The sequence below is a fragment of the Vanacampus margaritifer genome, chromosome 11 (assembly GCF_051991255.1).
Source record: "Vanacampus margaritifer isolate UIUO_Vmar chromosome 11, RoL_Vmar_1.0, whole genome shotgun sequence".
NCBI classification, from domain to species: domain Eukaryota; kingdom Metazoa; phylum Chordata; class Actinopteri; order Syngnathiformes; family Syngnathidae; genus Vanacampus; species Vanacampus margaritifer.
In genome coordinates this window covers 9,446,169-9,466,264 of record NC_135442.1, presented here as the reverse complement: position 1 = coordinate 9,466,264, position 20,096 = coordinate 9,446,169, and the positions used below count along the sequence as shown (strand labels likewise).

At 37.0% G+C, this 20,096-nt stretch overlaps 2 protein-coding genes across 2 annotated transcripts; both read left to right on the top strand.

Annotated features, from left to right (window-relative positions):
• Nucleotides 1–301: 301 nt before the first annotated feature.
• LOC144060577 (histamine N-methyltransferase-like) lies at nucleotides 302–4,605 on the top strand. Its single transcript, XM_077580254.1, has 8 exons — nucleotides 302–359; nucleotides 559–620; nucleotides 698–837; nucleotides 1,673–1,725; nucleotides 1,977–2,084; nucleotides 2,288–2,409; nucleotides 2,593–2,686; nucleotides 4,142–4,605. Exons 3-8 carry the CDS (start codon nucleotides 701–703, stop codon nucleotides 4,492–4,494), a joined length of 867 nt encoding a protein of 288 aa, XP_077436380.1. The 5' UTR covers nucleotides 302–359; nucleotides 559–620; nucleotides 698–700; the 3' UTR covers nucleotides 4,495–4,605.
• A 798-nt stretch (nucleotides 4,606–5,403) lies between these two features.
• Nucleotides 5,404–10,967, top strand: LOC144060833 (histamine N-methyltransferase A-like). Its single transcript, XM_077580704.1, has 6 exons — nucleotides 5,404–5,543; nucleotides 8,652–8,704; nucleotides 8,987–9,094; nucleotides 9,220–9,341; nucleotides 9,519–9,612; nucleotides 10,615–10,967. The coding sequence occupies exons 1-6, from the start codon at nucleotides 5,404–5,406 to the stop codon at nucleotides 10,965–10,967; spliced, it is 870 nt and encodes a 289-aa protein (XP_077436830.1).
• The last annotated feature ends 9,129 nt before the right edge of the window (nucleotides 10,968–20,096 follow it).

Genomic DNA, 20,096 nt, shown 5'->3' with positions numbered 1-20,096 from the left:
AATAAGCTGTTACCAGGTTGTGATGTGAAATTAAACCGTTGTCTTGTGACTTAACGTCAGTTTATTTAAATTTAAGGACGGTTATCACATGCTCTGTTTTTTCAGCAAAATTACTCAATAATAACACAATTAGTTATATTTTTAATATGTTGTCCTCTTGCATACTAGTATACTGTTGGCTATTTACACATAAGTGTTACGTATACTCGACTATTCAATGTGCCGCTTTCATTGTAATATCAACTCGGTTACACAACTCTGGCAAGTGTATGAAGTTAGTTACACTTACACATCAAAACCTCATGGGAGCTGGTCTGAATGTTGATGTGCGGCAACAGCTGTTTACTTTCAGCGTTACGGTAAAATCCATTTAACCAGCACGTCAAAATTATTGAATTGTGTTTCACCTTCGTTTTACTGTTCCGCTTTTATAGAATTTTATGCAAAGCAAGCTTAAAGTTTGAACGTAAAAATATGATATATATGTATTATAGCCCTAATTTATGGTTGAAAACGTGATAAATGAAATTTGAGGTTTTATTTTGAAATCGACAATAGAGGACGGCACGCGAAGTTTTGACTTGGCTGACAGAACTTGTTGTATACGACACCGCAGACAGGTAAACAAATCAGCGAAGTAATATTTTCGATTTCAGGGCTGTACTGCTACTGTTGCTGTTATCTTCATGCATTCCAGAAAATGGCGGCGGAGACGAATAAGCAAAGCATGTATGAGGGCAGTGAGGTCCAAAGTTTTCAGTTCTATCTGCAACATTCGGGCGAGCACGCAGCTGTTCTACGTTTTTTCCGAGAGTACCTGCCAGGGGAGTTCAAAAGGTACTAAAACGTCTTTTAGAATTGATTATCCTAAATATTGATTATTCACACGTCTACTGTTTAAAAAAATTCAACCTCTAGTGCAACACAGACTGAGTTTAGAGTATCTTGTGGACTAGTCTCAAGGAGGTTTATCATAACTTTATAGGCTATCAGATCCGAAATAATGATGAACTTCCTTCCTGGGACCCAAAACTTACCAAAATACATCATTAATTGATTTCAATGTAATTTAATTTTAAAAACGGACATTCTCAAAACTGACCACAACATTGGGACAACCCAGGTTCAAACTTTAGTAACTGCTTTCATTTTAAATGTATGGAGTTGGTGTTTGGAGAAATTAAACTCATTGTCAACAAAATGAGTAGTACAAAAAAAATGTTGTTAAAGATAAGATTTCACAAAGGAAAATACACAAGGTTAATGATATAAACTGGTGTAATTTGGTTTATAAGGAGCATTGTGTAAACTCGTGGTTGCATCGTAGTTTACCCAAATGACTTAATTACCTGTTAGTCGCTTTGTGGTTTTCTGTATAAGGTAAACATGCGACTGATGTTTGTGATCTTGTTGTGCATATAGGTTTGGCAAAATCTACCATCTGTACAATTGTAATAATACTATTTAAAAAATACAGTAATAAGAATAAATAAAATGTTATAAACATGCACACAAAATGTCCGCCACATCCCACAGTGCGACAAACAAGAATCAAATGCTGTACAGTGATGTGATTGCTGGAAAACTTTGCCTCGGTTCACAAAAGTTTCTCAAATTCGTAAACTGAGATGTTCATTCATTCATGATATTTTGTGTGTGTGTGTTGGTGCAGAATTGCAGCGGATAAAAGCAATCTGGCTGTTCTCGGTGTGGGAAGTGGTGGAGGTACGTAGCCCATGTGACGAGTGAAATGCAGCTGTCTATAAACATGATGCTTATTATTATTATTATTATTATGCACTTCGATTGGTTGGTGAGCAATTTGGCATGCATCCCGGCTCTCGCCCAAAGTCGGCTAAAGTTCACCAGTGCGACTAATGAGGTGGACTTATCCACTCACAAATGACATTCTGCCATCTTCACCGCCTCGTATGTGCGATCTCACATTGAGGAGCTTATTTCTTGACTCGGTGCAGGCGAGCTGGACGTCCAGATGCTTTCTCTCCTGCAGTCCGTGTGCCCCACTCTTCCCATCAGTGCTGACGTTGTCGAGGGAAGCACTGAATTGGTCGCTAACTTTAAAGGTACGGACAACAAATACTGAGGTTTTAGAAAAGATGGAGTCATTTGTCGATTTTTAAATTGGGTGGCCATGTTTACACAGAAAACGCAAGAGATTGTTGCACAGTTAAAAGTCCATACAACCTCTGTGTAATTGTCTCGTATACCCTGTTCAAATAAACAGCTACTTTGTTGACCGTTGGATTCGTACTATGTTATATTTCAGCATTGGTAGCAAAGACGGATAACCTTGAGAAGATTCCATTCACTTGGCATGTCATGCTAAGTGAGGATTACAAAAAGCAAGTCAAAGACGTGAAGAAATATGACTTCATTCACATGATTCAGGTATTATCAATATCAGCTATTTATTGTTAAATTGTTCTCTGGGGGGGACACGTGATTTAGCAAAAGCAAATCTTACTAAGCTCTTAATTATTTAATACGATAATAACAGCGTATCCCAATAGGATTACAATCTTAACTGCTGTTTTGCGAAATGAACATTTCTTCCAATTCTTTGCTTTGCAGATGATTTACTACGTTGACAACCTGACAGAAACCATCAAATTCTATCGCAGCTGTCTGAACAAGAACGGCAGGCTTATGATCATCGTAGAAAAAGGTAAGCAGGCCTTGTTGAGTAACCGTCAAGTGTAATTTTTCATTTTATTTTAATTGTCAGTGTCTGTTTTGTGGAAAACACTACTTCACTTTTATATTTTTATGCAGGATCGTAAGTGATCGGCGACAACAATGAATACACAGAGACTGATATACTGTGCTAGAATAATTGTGCCCTTTATTCCCCGCAAACAGCAATCAACACACTTTAACGCTAAGCGGCATAATATAATCACATCAGCGCTTACCTTGACACTAGACCGGCAAGCCGACGGTCCGGGTAGAACGAGCTGCTTAACGGCTGGGCGAACGTACGCTTCCCTCAGCTGACTCTACCCACACCGTGTGCCGCTCCGTCTTTTATTCGTTAACAAAAAGGGGTGAGGGTGAGACACCGGGCTTGCCAAGCCCTCTCCCAGGCACCCTCGAAAACATGTTTCCGAAGCAGGCAAGACTATAGTATAAACAAGGCAAGAGTTCCCAGGTTGATTCCGCCCTTGTGCCCAGATTGTTGGGCACCTGGACTCGTACAACAGTTCAAGACAACAACATATCCTTATATAAGAGGTTACATGAGGACATATCAAACCATGGTTATTTCCCATTCAGTGTCATTACTTCCAATATCTCCACCACATAGACAAAAAATACACAGAGTTCATAGTAAAAACATGAGAGAGCGTTTTAGCTCACAAGCAGGTGCATCAACATGAATGACTTGATTTCTGCTTTGTACAGCCGCTTGTTGCTGGGCAAAATTTGTGGTCATTTGGCACAAATGACCCAATGAAGAAATTGGTAATATGTCAATTACGTTTTTATGGAAAAGTGGAATTGCCAATGTGGAGAAAACATTTTTGAATGGCAGACTTGTCGGCATTCATATAGTGTAACGCAGTGGTGTCCAAACTCGGTCCTCGAGGGCCGGTAGTCCTGCAGGTTTTTGAGGTTTCCCTGCTCCAACGCACCTGTTCCAATCAACAAGGTCGTTATCATGCTTATGCAGAGCTTGCTGATGAGCTTCAGCTGTGTTGGAGGAGAGAAATATCCAAAACCTGCGGGACTACCGGCCCCCGAGGACCGAGTTTGGACACCACTGGTGTAACGTATGTAGTGTCTTTACATATTATAACGTACCTTTGAATGCACTTGTAGGCAAAATGCCTAAAAAAAAATTGCACTTTTTCCCATAATGCCACGGGGTATTGACATGCGTATGCGCAAGTAAAAAAACAACAAATTAAGCAAACAAAAAAAACACTTTGCAAGGACGTTCGAATATCGGTAAAGACGCTACATATGTTACAAAATATGAAAAAAAAAAAACTTTTTATTTATTTATTTATTTTTAGCATTAACCAATGAGAAATTTATTTTTTATTTTTGTTTTGTTCGGAATTTTTATGGTTTTATTATTATTTCTGCAGCGCATGATTTTGGCTTCCTATTTATACAGCCGGTGATGGCTGGGACCTTCTGTGGAGGACTTTCTCAAAGCAGCTGTGCAATGAGAGCAACATCACGTATCGCTCATCCGGAGACGTCCTGGCCTCCGTGAAGACTCTGGGTCTGCAATACGAAGAGCATTCCATCCCCAACACCTTTGACATCACCGAGTGCTTTGATCCAAATAGCGAGACTGGACAACGTCTGCTTCGTTTCATGACAGCCACCGAGGATTTCTCTCGGTCGTTCACACCGCAAATAAGAGCTGACATGCTGAAATTTCTCAGGAGCAAGTGTAGCGCTGAGAAAGAGGGCAAGGTATATTTCAACAGTTGTTTGAGCTGTATATCTGTTCATGCTTGATTGAGTACTTGCTGAGAAAAAAAAAAAAGTTAATCAGCTCACTTAAGACTTGGCGCTTAAAAAAACTAAACTCATCTAAAATAGGCTCAAATAAACTGTATTTTACAAAGATTGAAAGTAGAAATGTATTTATATGTGTCTCCAAGTTGCTGTGTCCCATAAAGCAAGTTAAAAAAAAAAAAAGAAGTCTTATGTACTTATATTTGTGCTTGTTTTTCCTTGCAGTGTGACTTTTCTAATTGTTTTTATATCCAGCTAAATAAATCTGATGACTGTATTAACCTTGCAAAGTGTTGCCAAATGTTAATTAAATTAAATACATTGATGATTATTTGGTGTCCATGTATGACTGACAACAAAACTTATGTCAGTAGGCAAGAATATCATCACAACATACTTTTTTTTTAGACACATATTTCCATTTTTAAATTCTATATTGTAGTAATAATAATTAACTCATTCACTGCCATTGACGGTTATAGGCGTAAAAAAAAAATCATCTTAACTATTTTTATTTAACATTTTTTTTCCACTTTTGCTAACAAGAGTATGAAAACCTAGAAAAAAATATTCTAAATTTAGAACAGATATAAAATTTGTGATTAATCGCTAACAAGTTAAATTATGTGATTAATTAATTATAATAATTATTATAATAATAATTCATAAAAAAATTTAATCGCCTCACTGGCCTAATTTTTACAAAAATATATTAAAAATAAGGGGCGTTTAATCGTGACTAATCACATGCTAATTTTATATCTTTTTTAGCATTTAGCGACTATTTAATTGCTTTCACTGTAACGACAGAACTTGTTGCATACGACAAGAGAGGTACGCCAACCAACAACGTCATATTTTCAGGGCTGTACTGCTATTGTTACTGTTATCTTCATACTTTACAGAATGATGGCAGAAGAGACTAAGAAGCACCAAAGCTCATATGAAGGCAGTAAGGTCCAAAGTTTTCTGTTCTATCTGCAACATTCGGGCGAGTACGCAACGGTTTTCCGTTTTCTCCTGGAGAACCTGCCAGGGGAGTTCAAAAGGTATGACAACATTCTAAAGGAGGTTTATCATAACTTTAAGGGACAGTGAGATACTTTTAGTTTATGTTGATTATGGTTAACTTCCACATTTCTTGATCGATTCCAGTCGTTTAAATTTTAAACTGTTCAGCTCATTTACAAGAGTCAGCAGTCCCATTCAAAGATTTCATAAAGGAAAATAATAAATGTATTTAATTTATAGGCGCCTACAATGAAATAACAGAACATAATGTATAATTAAAAATAGTCAATGGTACGGGCAATGTTAAAGTGAATAAGCAGACCCAATTGTGTGTTTTTCGAGGCTGGTTTTAAAGTGTTAATGAGTCGGTGTTAAAATACACATTGCAAATGATATCATGTATGATGCATTACTATTCAAAGTGTGCTTTTCATCCTGGTTGTAAAACAGTAGAACAGCGCCACACCCTCAGCAGGCCCTTCGGGGTGCTTCAAAGTTTGCCTAATTACTAATTGGCAGTTAGTCTATGTGTGTTTGTCCAGAAGTTGATTATGACTATCAGTTATCAGAAGAGCCTAAGGAGAATGCGTACTGGGACCAGGGGCGTAGCCAAAAAAAATCTGTTGGGGTAGCCAGGGTGAAACCATGACTCATATAGGGGTGGCCATAAGGTCATACATGAAATGTCTAAATAAGTGATTCTTAACCATGCAGCGAGTGCAGACGAGTGGGCTGCATAAAAGAATATGTTATGAATTCAATGCGTTGGAGCTCAATGAGTTGCTCGGTTTACAATAAAGCTTTGTGCTACTTGGCGGCAATAAGGCAAATGTCAGTTACTGACCTGTACACAATAAGTAGAAAAGAAAACCGAACATCGAAATTCATGACTAATTATTAAAATGAAAAATAAAGGTGAGAAAAAATCACGCATCAAGCACCTTTTTCCAAGACACGCTGTGCGCGCATACGTTAACCGACCGATATGAATTTTTGCTCATTTTGTAGCAATTTTTCCCATCTTTAGCTCAGTGTCGAAATTTATTTTAAGGAATGAAAGCTCTCCCCCCTGTGCGGGTTCAAAGACAGTGAGTGAAATAGCCTTCTATTACACTCTGTGGTGCAATTAGGCTTTGAGTGACGGGAACCAAACAATCTATTTCTATTTCCAAAAGTTTCACTTCAACTCGTCACCATGGCCACAATCTTTGCTCACTAGACATCAAATTCTCACATTTTGTAGTGACAAGTCTCTTCTTTCAGACAAACTAACTTTTATTTGGCTAAGGTGTCATTTAGTACCTTTATTTTCCCTTTAAGCGAGGAGAATGCGGACTCTCTCGCCTATCTTTTCCATGTTAAATTGAGGCACCTCTCCCCATTCATTTCTGATAAATCATAAGTTTTCAACCTGCTCTCATTTGGTCATTTTTCATCCGATTAAAAAAATGAGAACATGCTCGTGTTCCCCAAACCCTTGCCGTTTTAACGAGCCATTTCTTGAATCTGCATCTTCAACCGTTAAGTCGTGAGAGGCTTTTGTTCGAGGTGTGCGTCTCTCGTACAATATCAATGGAATGTGGGTACGTGACGTCTCCAAGTCAAATGTGTGTGCGTGAAAGTGCATTTTTCTTAAAGGGACAGTAAGATAGTTTTAGTTTATGTTGATTATGGTTAACTTCCACATTTCTTGACCGATTCCAGTCGTTTAAATTTTAAACTGTTCAGCTCATTTACAAGAGTCAGCAGTCCCATTCAAAATTTCCGCGGGAATTTTTCTAGTTATGCATTCATTATGCCAAACTTGAGGAGCAGTAAAATAATGTATGGAATTTTCAAAGCTCATAATATAAAACAACGACCGCAATTTTGGGAAAACCCTAGTGCAAACTTTAGTAAATGATTTCTGTTTAAATGTATGATGTTGGGGTTTGACGACATTCACTTCAGTGCCAACAAAATGAGTAAAGAAATTCAATGTTAAAGATTTTAAGATTTCATAAAGGAAAATAATAAGAATTTATTTAATTTATAGGCGCCTACAATGAAATAACAGAACATAATGCATAATTAAAAATAGTCAATGGTACGGGCAATGTTAAAGTGAATAAGCAGACCCAATTGTGTGTTTTTCGAGGCTGGTTTTAAAGTGTTAATGAGTCGGTGTTAAAATACACATTGCAAATGATATCATGTATGATGCATTACTATTCAAAGTGTGCTTTTCATCCTGGTTGTAAGACAGTAGAACAGCGCCACACCCTCAGCAGGCCCTTCGGGGTGCACCAAAGTTTGCCTAATTACTAATTGGCAGTTAGTCTATGTGTGCTTTGTGGTTTTTCCAGAAGTTGATTATGACTATCAGTTATCAGAAGAGCCTAAGGGGAATGCGTACTGGGACCAGGGGCGCAGCCCAAAAAATTTCACTGGGGTGGCCAGGGTGAAACCATGACTCATATAGGGGTCTAAATAAGTGATTCTTAACCATGCAGCAAGTGCAGACGAGTGGGCTGCATAAAAGAATATGTTATGAATTCAATGCGTTGGAGCTCAATGAGTTGCTCGGTTTACAATAAAGCTTTGTGCTACTTGGCGGCAATAAGGCAAATGTCAGTTACTGACCTGTACACAATAAGTAGAAACGAAAACCGAACAGCGAAATTCATGACTAATTATAAAAATTAAAAATAAACTATGTTGATGCCTTGCCTCACCAAAAGATGACTTTTTTTTCCTCCATTGTTTTTCCTGTGGTAAAATCTATTAGCTGTAGTTATTTTTGTGTTAGTAAACAGGACTCAAGACTCTGATCTTAATTTGATGCAGGAATTCTTTGCCTGTTTGGCATCTTGTTGGATGTCAAAGTTCACACAATAAATGTATTTTTGATGATCACATTGTTTCATTTGATTTGATATTGGTTCAGCTTTTTATAAGCGGATTTGATTTCATAATTGAATTCAATCATCATATCTGAATGGACTTTTTTTGTACAAGAAATACAGGTTAAAAAGAACCCCTTTTTTATCATTTATTATTTTTTATATAGTATTTATTCTACTGTTCATTCTATTGTTCATTTGATCGATAAATACTGTAGTCAGAAAATTGTGTGGTTCTTATTTTTTTTGTGTGTGTTGGTGCAGAATCGCAGCGGATAAAAGCAATCTGGCTGTTCTCGGTGTGGGAAGTGGTGAAGGTACGTTAGCCCATGTGACGAGTGAAATGCAACTCGCGGCTGCTCTCTTTTTCCCGTCTGTAAATGTGATGATTATTATTGATTATGCCCTGGCGATTGCTTGGTGACAACTTTGTACACCTCTCACCCAAAATCAGCTGCGACTAATGAGGTGGACTTATTCACTCAACAAATTACATTCTGCCATCTTCACGACCTCGTATACTAACATGAGCGATCTCACATTGAGGAGCTTATTTATTTATTTATTTATTTATATATATATTTTTGAACTTGGTGCAGGCACGCTGGACGTCCAGATGCTTTCTCTCCTGCAGTCCGTGTGCCCAACTCTTCCCATCAGTGCTGACGTTGTCGAGGGAAGCACTGAATTGGTCGCCAACTTCAAAGGTACGGACAGCACGCACCTACCTTCTCAAGCGCGTGCACGGTTAAAAGTCCATACGACCTCGTGTTATCGTCTCATATTCCCTGTTCAGATAAAGGTTGGATTTGTACTATATTATATGTTTCAGCATTGGTAGCAAAGACGGATAACCTTGAGAAGATTCCATTCACTTGGCATGTCATGCCAAGTGAGGATTACAGAAAGCAAGTCAAAGACGTGAAGAAATATGACTTCATTCACATGATTCAGGTATTATCAATATCAGCTATTTATTGTTAAATTGTTCTCTGGGGGGAAAAAAACGGGATTTAGCAAATGTGAAATATTTTACTAAGCTTAAAGAATATTTTATGTGACTCTTTAATTATTCAATATGACCGCATATCCCAATAGGATTACAATTTTAACTGCTGTTTTGCTTTGCAGATGATTTACTACGTTGACAACCTGACAGAAACCATCAAATTCTATCACAGCTGTCTGAACAAGAACGGCAGGCTAATGATCACCGTCGTCAAAAGTAAGTTGGCCCTTTTTGAGTAACTGTCAAGTCACTGTTAGTCAATCTTTTGTAGTTTGACGTTTGTTTTTAATTGTCAGTGTCATTACTTCCAATATCTCCACCACGTAGACAAAAAATACACAGCTAAACAACATTTTAGCTCACAAGCAGGTGCATCGACATGAATGAACACATGTCTGCTTTGTTGCTGGGCATAATCATAATAATAATAATCCACATTTCCATATGTTTGAACAGCAATGTAAACAAAACGTGAGGTACACCTAATCCAAACAAAAAGACTTGTTTCCAAAATGAAATGCTAAAAAAGTGCAGCTGAGTTATTTCAACAGACATTAAGATGCACAGTGTGAAATCAATACAATTAACATTTTTGATAGGATTCTTAATGAATACAGTACATTAACTCATTTACTGCCATTGACAGCTATAGACGTCAAAAATTCATTTGAACTATTTCTAGTTAGTTAAAAAAAAAAAATCCACTTTTGTTAACAAGTGTATGAAAACCTAGAATTTTTTTATTGAACATTTAGAACAGATATAAAATTTGTGATTAATCCCGAGTTAACTATTGAAGTCATGCGATTAATTACAATTAAAAATGTTCATCGTCTGACGCCCCTAATTTTTAATAATCTTTATTTTTATTAGGGGCATCAGGCGATTAAAATATTTAATTGTAATTTAATTAATCACATGACTTCACTAGTAATCACAAATTTTACATCTGTTCTAAATGTACAATATTTTTTTCTCTAGGTTGTCATACTCTTGATAACAAAAGTGAAAAAAAAAAAAGTGAAACTAATAGAAATAATCCAAATGAATTTTTGGCATCTATAGCTGTCAATGGCAGTGAATGAGTTAAAAGATGTATCAAAGGTCCAGCTTTGTTTTGTATTGGACTAACAATGTCCTTGTTACTCTAAAAGCAGTCTTTCTTATACTGTAATTTGGGGTTTCAATTGGGGTATGAATTGATACATGTTTACACAGTGGGTGATGGCTGGGACCTTCTGTGGAGGACTTTCTCAGAGCAGCTGTGCAATGAGAGCATCCCCGTGTATCGCTCATCCGGAGACGTCCTGGCCTCCGTGAAGACTCTGGGTCTGCAATATGAAGAGCATTCCATCCCCAACACCTTTGACATCACCGAGTGCTTTGATCCAAATAGCGAGACTGGACAACTTCTGCTTCGTTTCATAACCAGCAATGATGATTTCGCTCAGTCGTTCACACCGGAAATACGAGCTGACATGCTGAACTTTCTCAGGACCAAGTGTAGCACTGAGAAAGACGGCAAGGTATATTTCAACAGTTTTGTGAGTTGTATATTTGTTCATGCTTGAGTACGTCCTCTGGAGAGCTCAGCATCGTTAATCAGCTCAATTAAAAAAAAACTGACCTGGTGCTTTAATCCTTTAATATTAATTTTCAAAAATGTTATTAAATCTAATCTAAAATAAAATAAACTAACATGCATTTTACACACATTAAAGTAGAAATGTACTTTTATGTGTATGCGGGTTTCTGTCCCATAAAGCAAGTAAAAACAAATATGACTTATGTACTTTTATACTGTTTTTTTTTTTTTTTACAGTGTGACTTCAACACAAAATCACATTCGTAAAGTTATACAGTAGATTAAAAAAAAAAGTTTTGAAATTTCTGTTCATTTTTTTATATAAGGATAAAAATTAATACAAGATAAATCATTCCAACAACCTATACAACTCAACGAGAGAGAGAGTGAGAGTGAGAGTGAGAGAGAGAGAGAGAGAGAGACAGAGAGAGACAGAGACAGAGACAGAGACAGAGAGAGGAGGGGGAGAGGGAGAGGATATTTTAGACGAATTTTATAGTTGGGAATATATCCACAATAACTAAATGGGAGAGACATTTTAATATTTTAATTAAATGGTGGCATTTGTGTGCCGACTTTAATGAGTTTGAGTTTGATTGGTCAATTCAACCATATCCCAGTTATAAGAGTTTGTTTGTTTTTTGTTTTGAAATATATATATATATATATATATATATATATATATAATTTTTTTTTTGGGGGGGGGTAAGAAAAAGTTTTGAAATGTTTTACCTTTGTCTAATTTATTTTGAATATAAAAAAAAACTGGCATTTCAACAGAGGTGTATTTCTGCTGTAAAAGTTGTTACACCATAACGCCAGCAGATGGCACTGCTTGTTCAACAATGGCACAAATCAAATCTGTGTGCTTCACAAATTCTCCAACAGAGGGCACAATGACTTAACATTCAGACAACGGACAAAACAAATAGAGAAAAACACAAATGAACATTAAAATTCAACACAGCCAAACAGATTTGATATGCTAATATTTACGGCTGACTTTGAAAGGTAACATTTTAGTAATGATGTGATGACGCCCATACACTCAGGACACATGTCAAGCTACTCAGGTCTTGTCTCAAGCTATCTAGTAAATGTGTTCTGGCTGCTCATTTACCTCATTAGCTTTAATAGATCAGTAATTGAAATTCATCAGAAATTCTTGTCCATGCACTCCCCTCTACACATCCCCCGTCTCCATCCCCTGCCGATGTCGGTGGATTTTCAGCACCTGTTCAGGCTTCATTAAAGGAGGTCCTCACTGGGCCCTCGCACGCCACCAAGTGACAGAGCATTAGTCACTGAGATAATCAACCTCAACACACCGCCGCTAATTCTCTTCAAGAACTATGCGACACCGCGTCTTATCAGAGAGGATAAATACATTTTCAAAGATCATCTCAAACTATGGTATTATTATTACATTCACACTGTTTTGTTGAAATTGTCCCTGTTATATGATAATGAAGTGTGAAATCCAACCATATTCACCAAGCATGTCAGATGTTGCCAACGTGTCGGCACGCTAATTTTGAGACACCTTTAGGTGAAGTTCTTCATCCGAAAAGAAGCCAACCTGCTTCACTCCATCTGGCCGGCAATCACAGATGAACCTTCAGCCTCCGGCTCAGCCTAATGAGCAAATGTCATCATTATTATTTTTTTATGAGGAGGTTTATTTGATGTGATTTTTGGTACAAGGTGTGTAAAATCGCACTTGGGGCCGCATGTGAGATCACATCCTGTCGCGGGAAGCTTTAGCCTATGCCAGCTAGCTGACTTCGCTATTCCCTGGACTGTCATTCATGACCGTTCACTCTCACCTTCACACCATCAGTGAGTTGGAAGTGATTCAGCAAATGTGCTTCTATGCTATCAATTAGCTTAGCTGGAGTGTGTAGTTTTGAAGCTACTAGCAACATTTGAATGTAGCCTCACTTCGCTCCTCCCTCCTCTCATTACTAGCATGACTTATTCATGATGGAGCATTGCTAAAAATGAAATGTTACCGGTTTGTTTTTGTTTGATTTAAATGTATATTCAATTCAAACATGAGAAGTGATCAACTTTCTTGAAGACCCGATGATTTCCCCCCAAAAAACATTTAACAATTTAATAATAGTCGACTTCATACAGTTTTAACACATATTACAAACAGTGTATTTTTTTTTTAACCATCGCAAACTCTACCTTTACTTGACTCATTTAGTCATTTTTAGCAGTAAGAAGATCATATTTTGTCTAATATTATTTTTCATGTACAATTAATACCATTTAAAAACACATAATGCCACTTGCTGTCAACTGAAGATGACATCACGCATGCTCAGGAAACAGGTAACGGCCAATCAGGGCTCAGTTTGCTGACATTACATGACCAAACCCAGAAAACAGGTGAGTCTTGATTGGTCGTTACCTGAGCTCTGATCACCTGTGATGTCATTTTCAGTTGACAGCAAGTGACAAAATGTATTTTTAGAGGTATTAACTGTACATGAAAAATAATTATAAAATTCATTATAGACAAAATATTGACTTTTTAGAGTGGAAAATAGCTGAATTAGTCAAGTATTCCTTTAATATTTCTGTAGCCGCAAAAAAAAAAAAAAAAAGCTGAAGTTTTTACTTTTAAAATGTTTGTTATCGACATTCTCAACTTTTTCCACTCCACTTGGTTATTGTCTGCACATTTGTCATAAACTGCCCAGACTCCACTTATCTTGGAGGACAAACCGTCGATGGCATCAGAGTATTTTTCGGAGCTTGGGTATTCAGCGCTTGACCAAATTCCCTCTTTAGATGTTTATCTTCTTTAATATGGCTTCTCTCCTCGCCACACTGACCAAGAGTCTCCTTCTATCAGCTATCATGTCAGAGTAGCTCTCTGAGACCCAGCAGCACGTAAAGTGGCCCTAAAATACATCACACACCCTCTAATGGGCAGAGGCTGCGGCCGGGGCCTTGAAATATAGCTCTGATATCAGTCCTGTAAATGGCTGGCCTCTGTGACATATTTCATCCGGGAGAATTAGTCCTGTTTAGCAGCTGCTGTTATATAGCAGCTGTCCTCCACCGGACTCGCTCCAGCACAATATGGCCGCTTGATTGACGACTTCTCCTCCATTTAATTCCGCTGGATAACAGCACCGTAGTGAATACAGTAAAGGTGCAGGGTTGAATATTTCCGTCGCTGATTTGGCTGTGCTTGAACTTCGCCGCAGAGAAGTGATGGCATACACTTGCCGGTTTAAATCAATCCAAGGCGATTAAGCGCACATCAGAAAAGGTTGGAAAGTGGGGACTGGACTCTAATCACGTTTTTGTTTGTTTGTCTCATTAATCTAGTGGTTCAAGGCCTCGTTGGTCCTATCCTCTCCACTGCTCCCGTGGGGATGAATGTGGACAAGTTGCGCTGATAAGCAGCTGTTTTTATTCAACGTGCCACATATTGAACCAGAAGTACACCGAACGATATATCAGGCACGCGCGCACACAAAAACACCACTAATTGACCCTCGTGGTTCACATCAGCACAGTTGGCACTCTACACTGTCTGGTCATTACATTAGGTACACTTGTACCTTAAAAAAAAAAAAAAAAAAATTAAATTAAAAAAAAAAAAAAGGTACACTTGTACGATGAATGAATCCAAATAGGTGGCTTTTTTCTCTCAGCCAGAGGAGTATTCATTCAACAGCATGATGTTAGCAAGAGAGGCGTTAAATTGAGTCAAAGTGCATTATTATACTGTTCAACAGCTAATTTTAATCACAGATGACTTGATATGCATCCAAATCAGGGTTGTCAAACATACGGCCCGCGGGCCAGAACTGGCCAGTCAAAGGATTTCAATCTGGCCCGTGAGGGCACAGCACAAGGTGTAGTTTTTCCACTAAAATTAAGTTGTTTCTTGCTACTTTGTTTTTATTTTTGTGCTGTTTTTCTTCCTTCAACTTTTTTTAGATTTCTGAAGGAATTCAAACTATTTCAACTTTAACATGTTCAGGTGATTGTATATCATTCCATGGCATTCAATATCATTCAACATCATTCAATATCATTCCAAATAATTCCACAGGTTTTCATTCAGCCTTACAGCTTTCACACTTCTACTTTTTCACTAGAATTAAGGGTTGTTGCTAATTTTGTCCACTGGAGGGCACACTGACAACCACTTAAATGACATTGTGAAATTTGGCTGTTACTCGGGATTTGATGCAAATATTGTCCGCTCATTTTTGCTAAGAAAATTCTCATTATTCTGCAATAAAATAAAAAATAAATGGGAATATTTTCAGAATATACGTGTAATTATTTGTACCATAAAAAAAAAAAGTATTTTGACCTCGGCCACTGACAAACTGGTTCAGCCTACTTGAGCTCAAACTTAGGTGAAAGTGGACTCTTCATTAAAATGAGTTTGAATGAAATTAATATCTTTGTTAGATTTAAAAAGCCACATAAGGTTCATGAGATATTTTTGTCTTTCTTTTATTTATTTATTTTTTAATTTGTGTAATACAAATTTTACCATATTTTGTCATTTATAGCTATGACATTTCAGAAAACATTCCAACTGTTGATGAACCTAACCCTTTGGAATCCGTGGCCCAGGACCACTGCGTGACTTCTGTTGGGCAACCTGAAGTTCACCGATGCTTTTCTGGCAACAAATTTAATAAATAAATATGATGAAATCAGCCTGTTATTGTTTAAAAAAAACACCTTCATATTCTATATTTTGAGTTTTATGCATCTTTTTACCTCACTGCATTTTATGTATTTATTTATTTGCATATCAGGTTACATCCAGTGTCTTCACATTGACAATTTTAAATAATAATAATAACATAAAGGAAATATGAGAACATTTCAAATGTGTTAATCGAACTATATTATATTGAACAGGTTTACCTATTGTTCACCTTATTGGTAAATAACACGGTTAAATGTGTAAGAAACAAACAGTGTGCAATTCTACCACTCATACCATTTTCTAATGTGAATAAATAAGAAGCTGTCAAATTTTCCTCTATGTTAACTGAAAAAGTGTAAGATCAGTCAAGAAAAGGAAAATGGATATAGAAACAAGTGCCATGTAAGTTGTTGTGCTCATAATCATTCACTTAACTGATGAGATTGTCATGTTACTAATCAGCAAAATGTCAAATGAAAAATCTGTGCTAATTTAATGTTGAGAAAAGTATGGAAAGTTGGAAACAAATTTATTTTAGCGGGCTACAATTAAGTGTGTTTGCCATCGTCCCAATGGTAAACTATATTTTGATCAGTTGTCACCTGGTGCTTCAAGAAGAAAATTAGCCTCCTCAAAAAAATGGAAGTAAACATTTAAACGTTTACTGATGCAGTTACAGTGGAAGAGCGACAAATCTATAGCGCGTCGGAGCTTGAAATTGGCCAAATGAAAAATACCGAAAATGGTCACTTTGTAGCTTCGACGTATTGGCAAAGGATTTGAAAAACTCCATACCAAGTGAACGCTACAGATGTTTATCCGCTGCGCTTTATTACTGAGGATGATTCTGTCTGTTCTGTTAGAGAGCAGCGCTAAGAAGTGATCATAACGCAGAACAATCCTGCCACAAGTTAATACCCGCAGCGGGGATATTTGTACTTAATCCCCGTTATGAGAAAAAAAGAAAATAAGACCTTACAGTTCCCTGCAGCTCTGCTCTGACTTTATTATTCTTTAGTACTTTAATCTACATGTATCTCATCTTTTTGCCTTTATTAAATGCTGTTTCTGTCTCATTCGCGGGATCTTAAATATCCTCTGTCTCGTGGGCATCGGCTTGATTGTGCATAGGAAATTAAGAAGGAAACTTTGGAGCTCTATTTTGAGTGTGACTCTCGGGAGTGACCCCTCTGCCTTCATAAGTCACAATTAGATTCCCCTGGTCCTTTTCTTCTTCTATTCTTTTTATTTAAATATATATATATATATATATTTATTTATTTATTTTAATTATTGATTTTCATTATTCCTGGCTGAAACATGTTTTATCAAATTTACGTAATTGCAAACTAGACACAATACAAACTGTTGTATGATTTGATATTAGTATTATTATTAGAGTGACTTGGCTGTTGTTCCAGACTTCAAATGCAGTTTAATCTGGGGCAAATGTGAATAAAGGACAGAATGTTACTGATTTTAACATTTCTGTCATATTTACGTGGTTGGGTTTTCGGCACGCGAACCGTAATTTTGCTAACGAGCATTAGTTCAAATATGTTAGCTTGTTAGCCGCCACAATCAACTGAGATATACTTACAGTTCCTCACATATCATTGCACAGTGGTCGAAAGAAGAACTAACTGTGTTGTTGAAATGATTTGTCTACAAATTGACATGCTATTCGATGTGGATATGAATGAATTGAAAACAATGTGACTACAAACAAACAGCGGTGACTACAGTTGTCATGGCTTCTTCCCAAAGAGTACACATTTTGGTCCTCTAAACCAGCGTTAAGCTTAAAATAGACTCATTATTGGCTCAATAAAGGTTGTAAACACTTCTAAACAATACATAATTCTCCATTTTATAATATGACTGAGTGATCATTTGGTGGATTGTGGTCAGAGTCCAGATTGATTGTGGAAGCTAACAAGCTAGCGTTCTGTATCTTTACTGATGCTAGTTACCAACTATCAAAGTCACGACCATTTAGTTCAAATCAAACTCAGTTTTGATTGTTTTTCTATTTCGTGTTTATTGCTCCGAGCCAACAATCAGGCAATTTTTCGGTTTAAAAACAAATGAGAAAATAATGAGTCACTGTTTCATTTTTCAATGGATGGAGACTATACACAAATTATACAAGAGGTTTAAATTTCAGATACTTGGCCTCCTTTATCTGAATGTACTCCTGTGCAGCAGTTTGAAGAAAATCATGATTGATTAACAGTTGCCGCTCTACACCTTCCTTACATTTGTTGCCGGGCTCTGCCGATATTTGTGTCTCACAAGATTCAATTGGACTTGCAAATCGATGCGGGTATTGATGGCTGTCAAATAAAACCCATTATGGTGAACAGATCTAATTCTTCATTTGGAATTGATTTCATTTTCAATGACCCATGCACGTTCAGCGGAGCACAAAACCACCACAGTGACGTTGCGCCAGGGAGCCGTTATTCATCACCAACAAAATGTCCCGTCCGCGCTCCCTAATAAAAAGCAGAGTAATGACGCTTCTCTGGGTGCTGTCACCTCAACACTGCTTCATAAAGGATGAGACAATTATATTTTACCAGCTCACCAAAAGTGCTGACATGAAAATCCAATATAAACTGTAGATGAGTGTGTTGCTATCTCGGAGTCCTGGCTTCGGACGGCATGAGCGCTGTCGCGTTGGGATGTTTCTCAACAAATATTCACTGACACTTTACCTTTTCAGAGGCAATGGCAATTTCGTATTAGATAGATGCTTCCATTAAGGTAGTACCGAACCAGATCCAAAGCGTGGAGCTGTGGTTAAAAATGCTGTCTATTTTATATTTAATACAGAATATTGATTGGAATTCTGTTTTATTTCCATGCTCTTTCTGTGCTGCTGTGAGGCAGGAGAAAATAGTAGAATTTGCCTCATTTTGTTGTTTTATATCATTTAAAGCTGTATATTATTTATGGCTGACAAAATTAAAGCGTTAACTCTGGAGATTAACGTTAACGGAAGAGGATTAGAGCCAGTGAAGAGAGAGGAAAAAAGTTTGGCAGGATTCTCACTTTATTCTCAGGATTCTCACTTTATTCTCAGAATTCCGATTTTTAAGTCAGAATTCTGACTTTAATCTCAGAATTCTGACTTTGAAGTCGGATTCTGAAGTCAGAGTTTTAGAGGATTAGGGCCCAGTGAAGAGAGAGAAAAAAGTTTGGCATGATCCTCACTGTATTGTCAGAATTCTCACTTTAAAATTAAAATTCTGACTTCATTTTCAGAATTCTAACTTTAAAGTGAGAATTCTGACTTTATTCTTAGAATTCTGACTTCAAAGTGACAATTCTCACTTTATTCTCAGGATTCTCACTTTATTCTCAGAATTCTGACTTTATTAGTGCTACTATTATTCTCACTTTAAAATTGAGAATTCTGAGAATAAAGTCAGAATTGTCACTTTGAAGTCAGAATTCTAGGAATAAAGTCAGAATTCTCACTTTAAAGTTAGAATTTTGAGAATGAAGTCAGAATTTGAACTTTAACGTGAGAATTCTGACAATACAGTGAGGATCCTGCCAAACTTTTTTTTCTCTCTTCACTGGCCCTAATCCTCTACCGTAAATGGAATTTTCATTAAAGCGTAAAAAAAAAAAAAAAAACTAAGTTAACTCAGTGTGCAACCAAATTTGGAGGAAGTCACTGACGGGAAGATGAATAAACATGGGCTTTAAGCTTTCTGTTTTACTTGCTTGATGCTTATTGGAGAACTCTAAAGTCATTTGCACACGCCTGCAGAGCCAAATTTAAATTGCATATTATTTGTACGTCTTTGGCCTATCATCTGAGAGCAAAATTCCCTGCTCAAGTTCCCTCCACGGGGCCTCACAAATCAATCCTTCTGAAGTGTGCTGCTTGTGGGCACAACTAAACCCGGAAGCTAGAAGTTCGGAGAATTGTTTCCAAAAAAAAAAATGAAAATAGGCCATTTTGATCGTTTTAAAAGTTGTATTTTACAGAACAAGTATTCTATTCAAGGATCAAAAAAAGCGATTCCTCACTTTCCTTTCTTTTCTTTGGTCCTTCCTCGGGTCTCCTGACGACCTCACGACTGGCTGGAAGTGTTCGGTTTAGGTGAACGGTATGGGATTTTTTAATAGGTTTTAGGTGAACTAATGAATACACACACTCGCACACACGCACATACACATACTCAGCCACATACAAAAAAACAAAATAAACAACAACAAAAAAAAGAGCAATGATGATCACATGTCAAATCGGTAAAATTACCGAATGAACAATACTGAGCTCTCCAGAAAAAAAAAAAAAAAGCGATTAGAATAATTTCTGATTCTAAATATGCTTCCTATTTGACAATTTGACATTCATTTCAAGATTTTACTCAAGTAAATATCTGTTACAAGCTT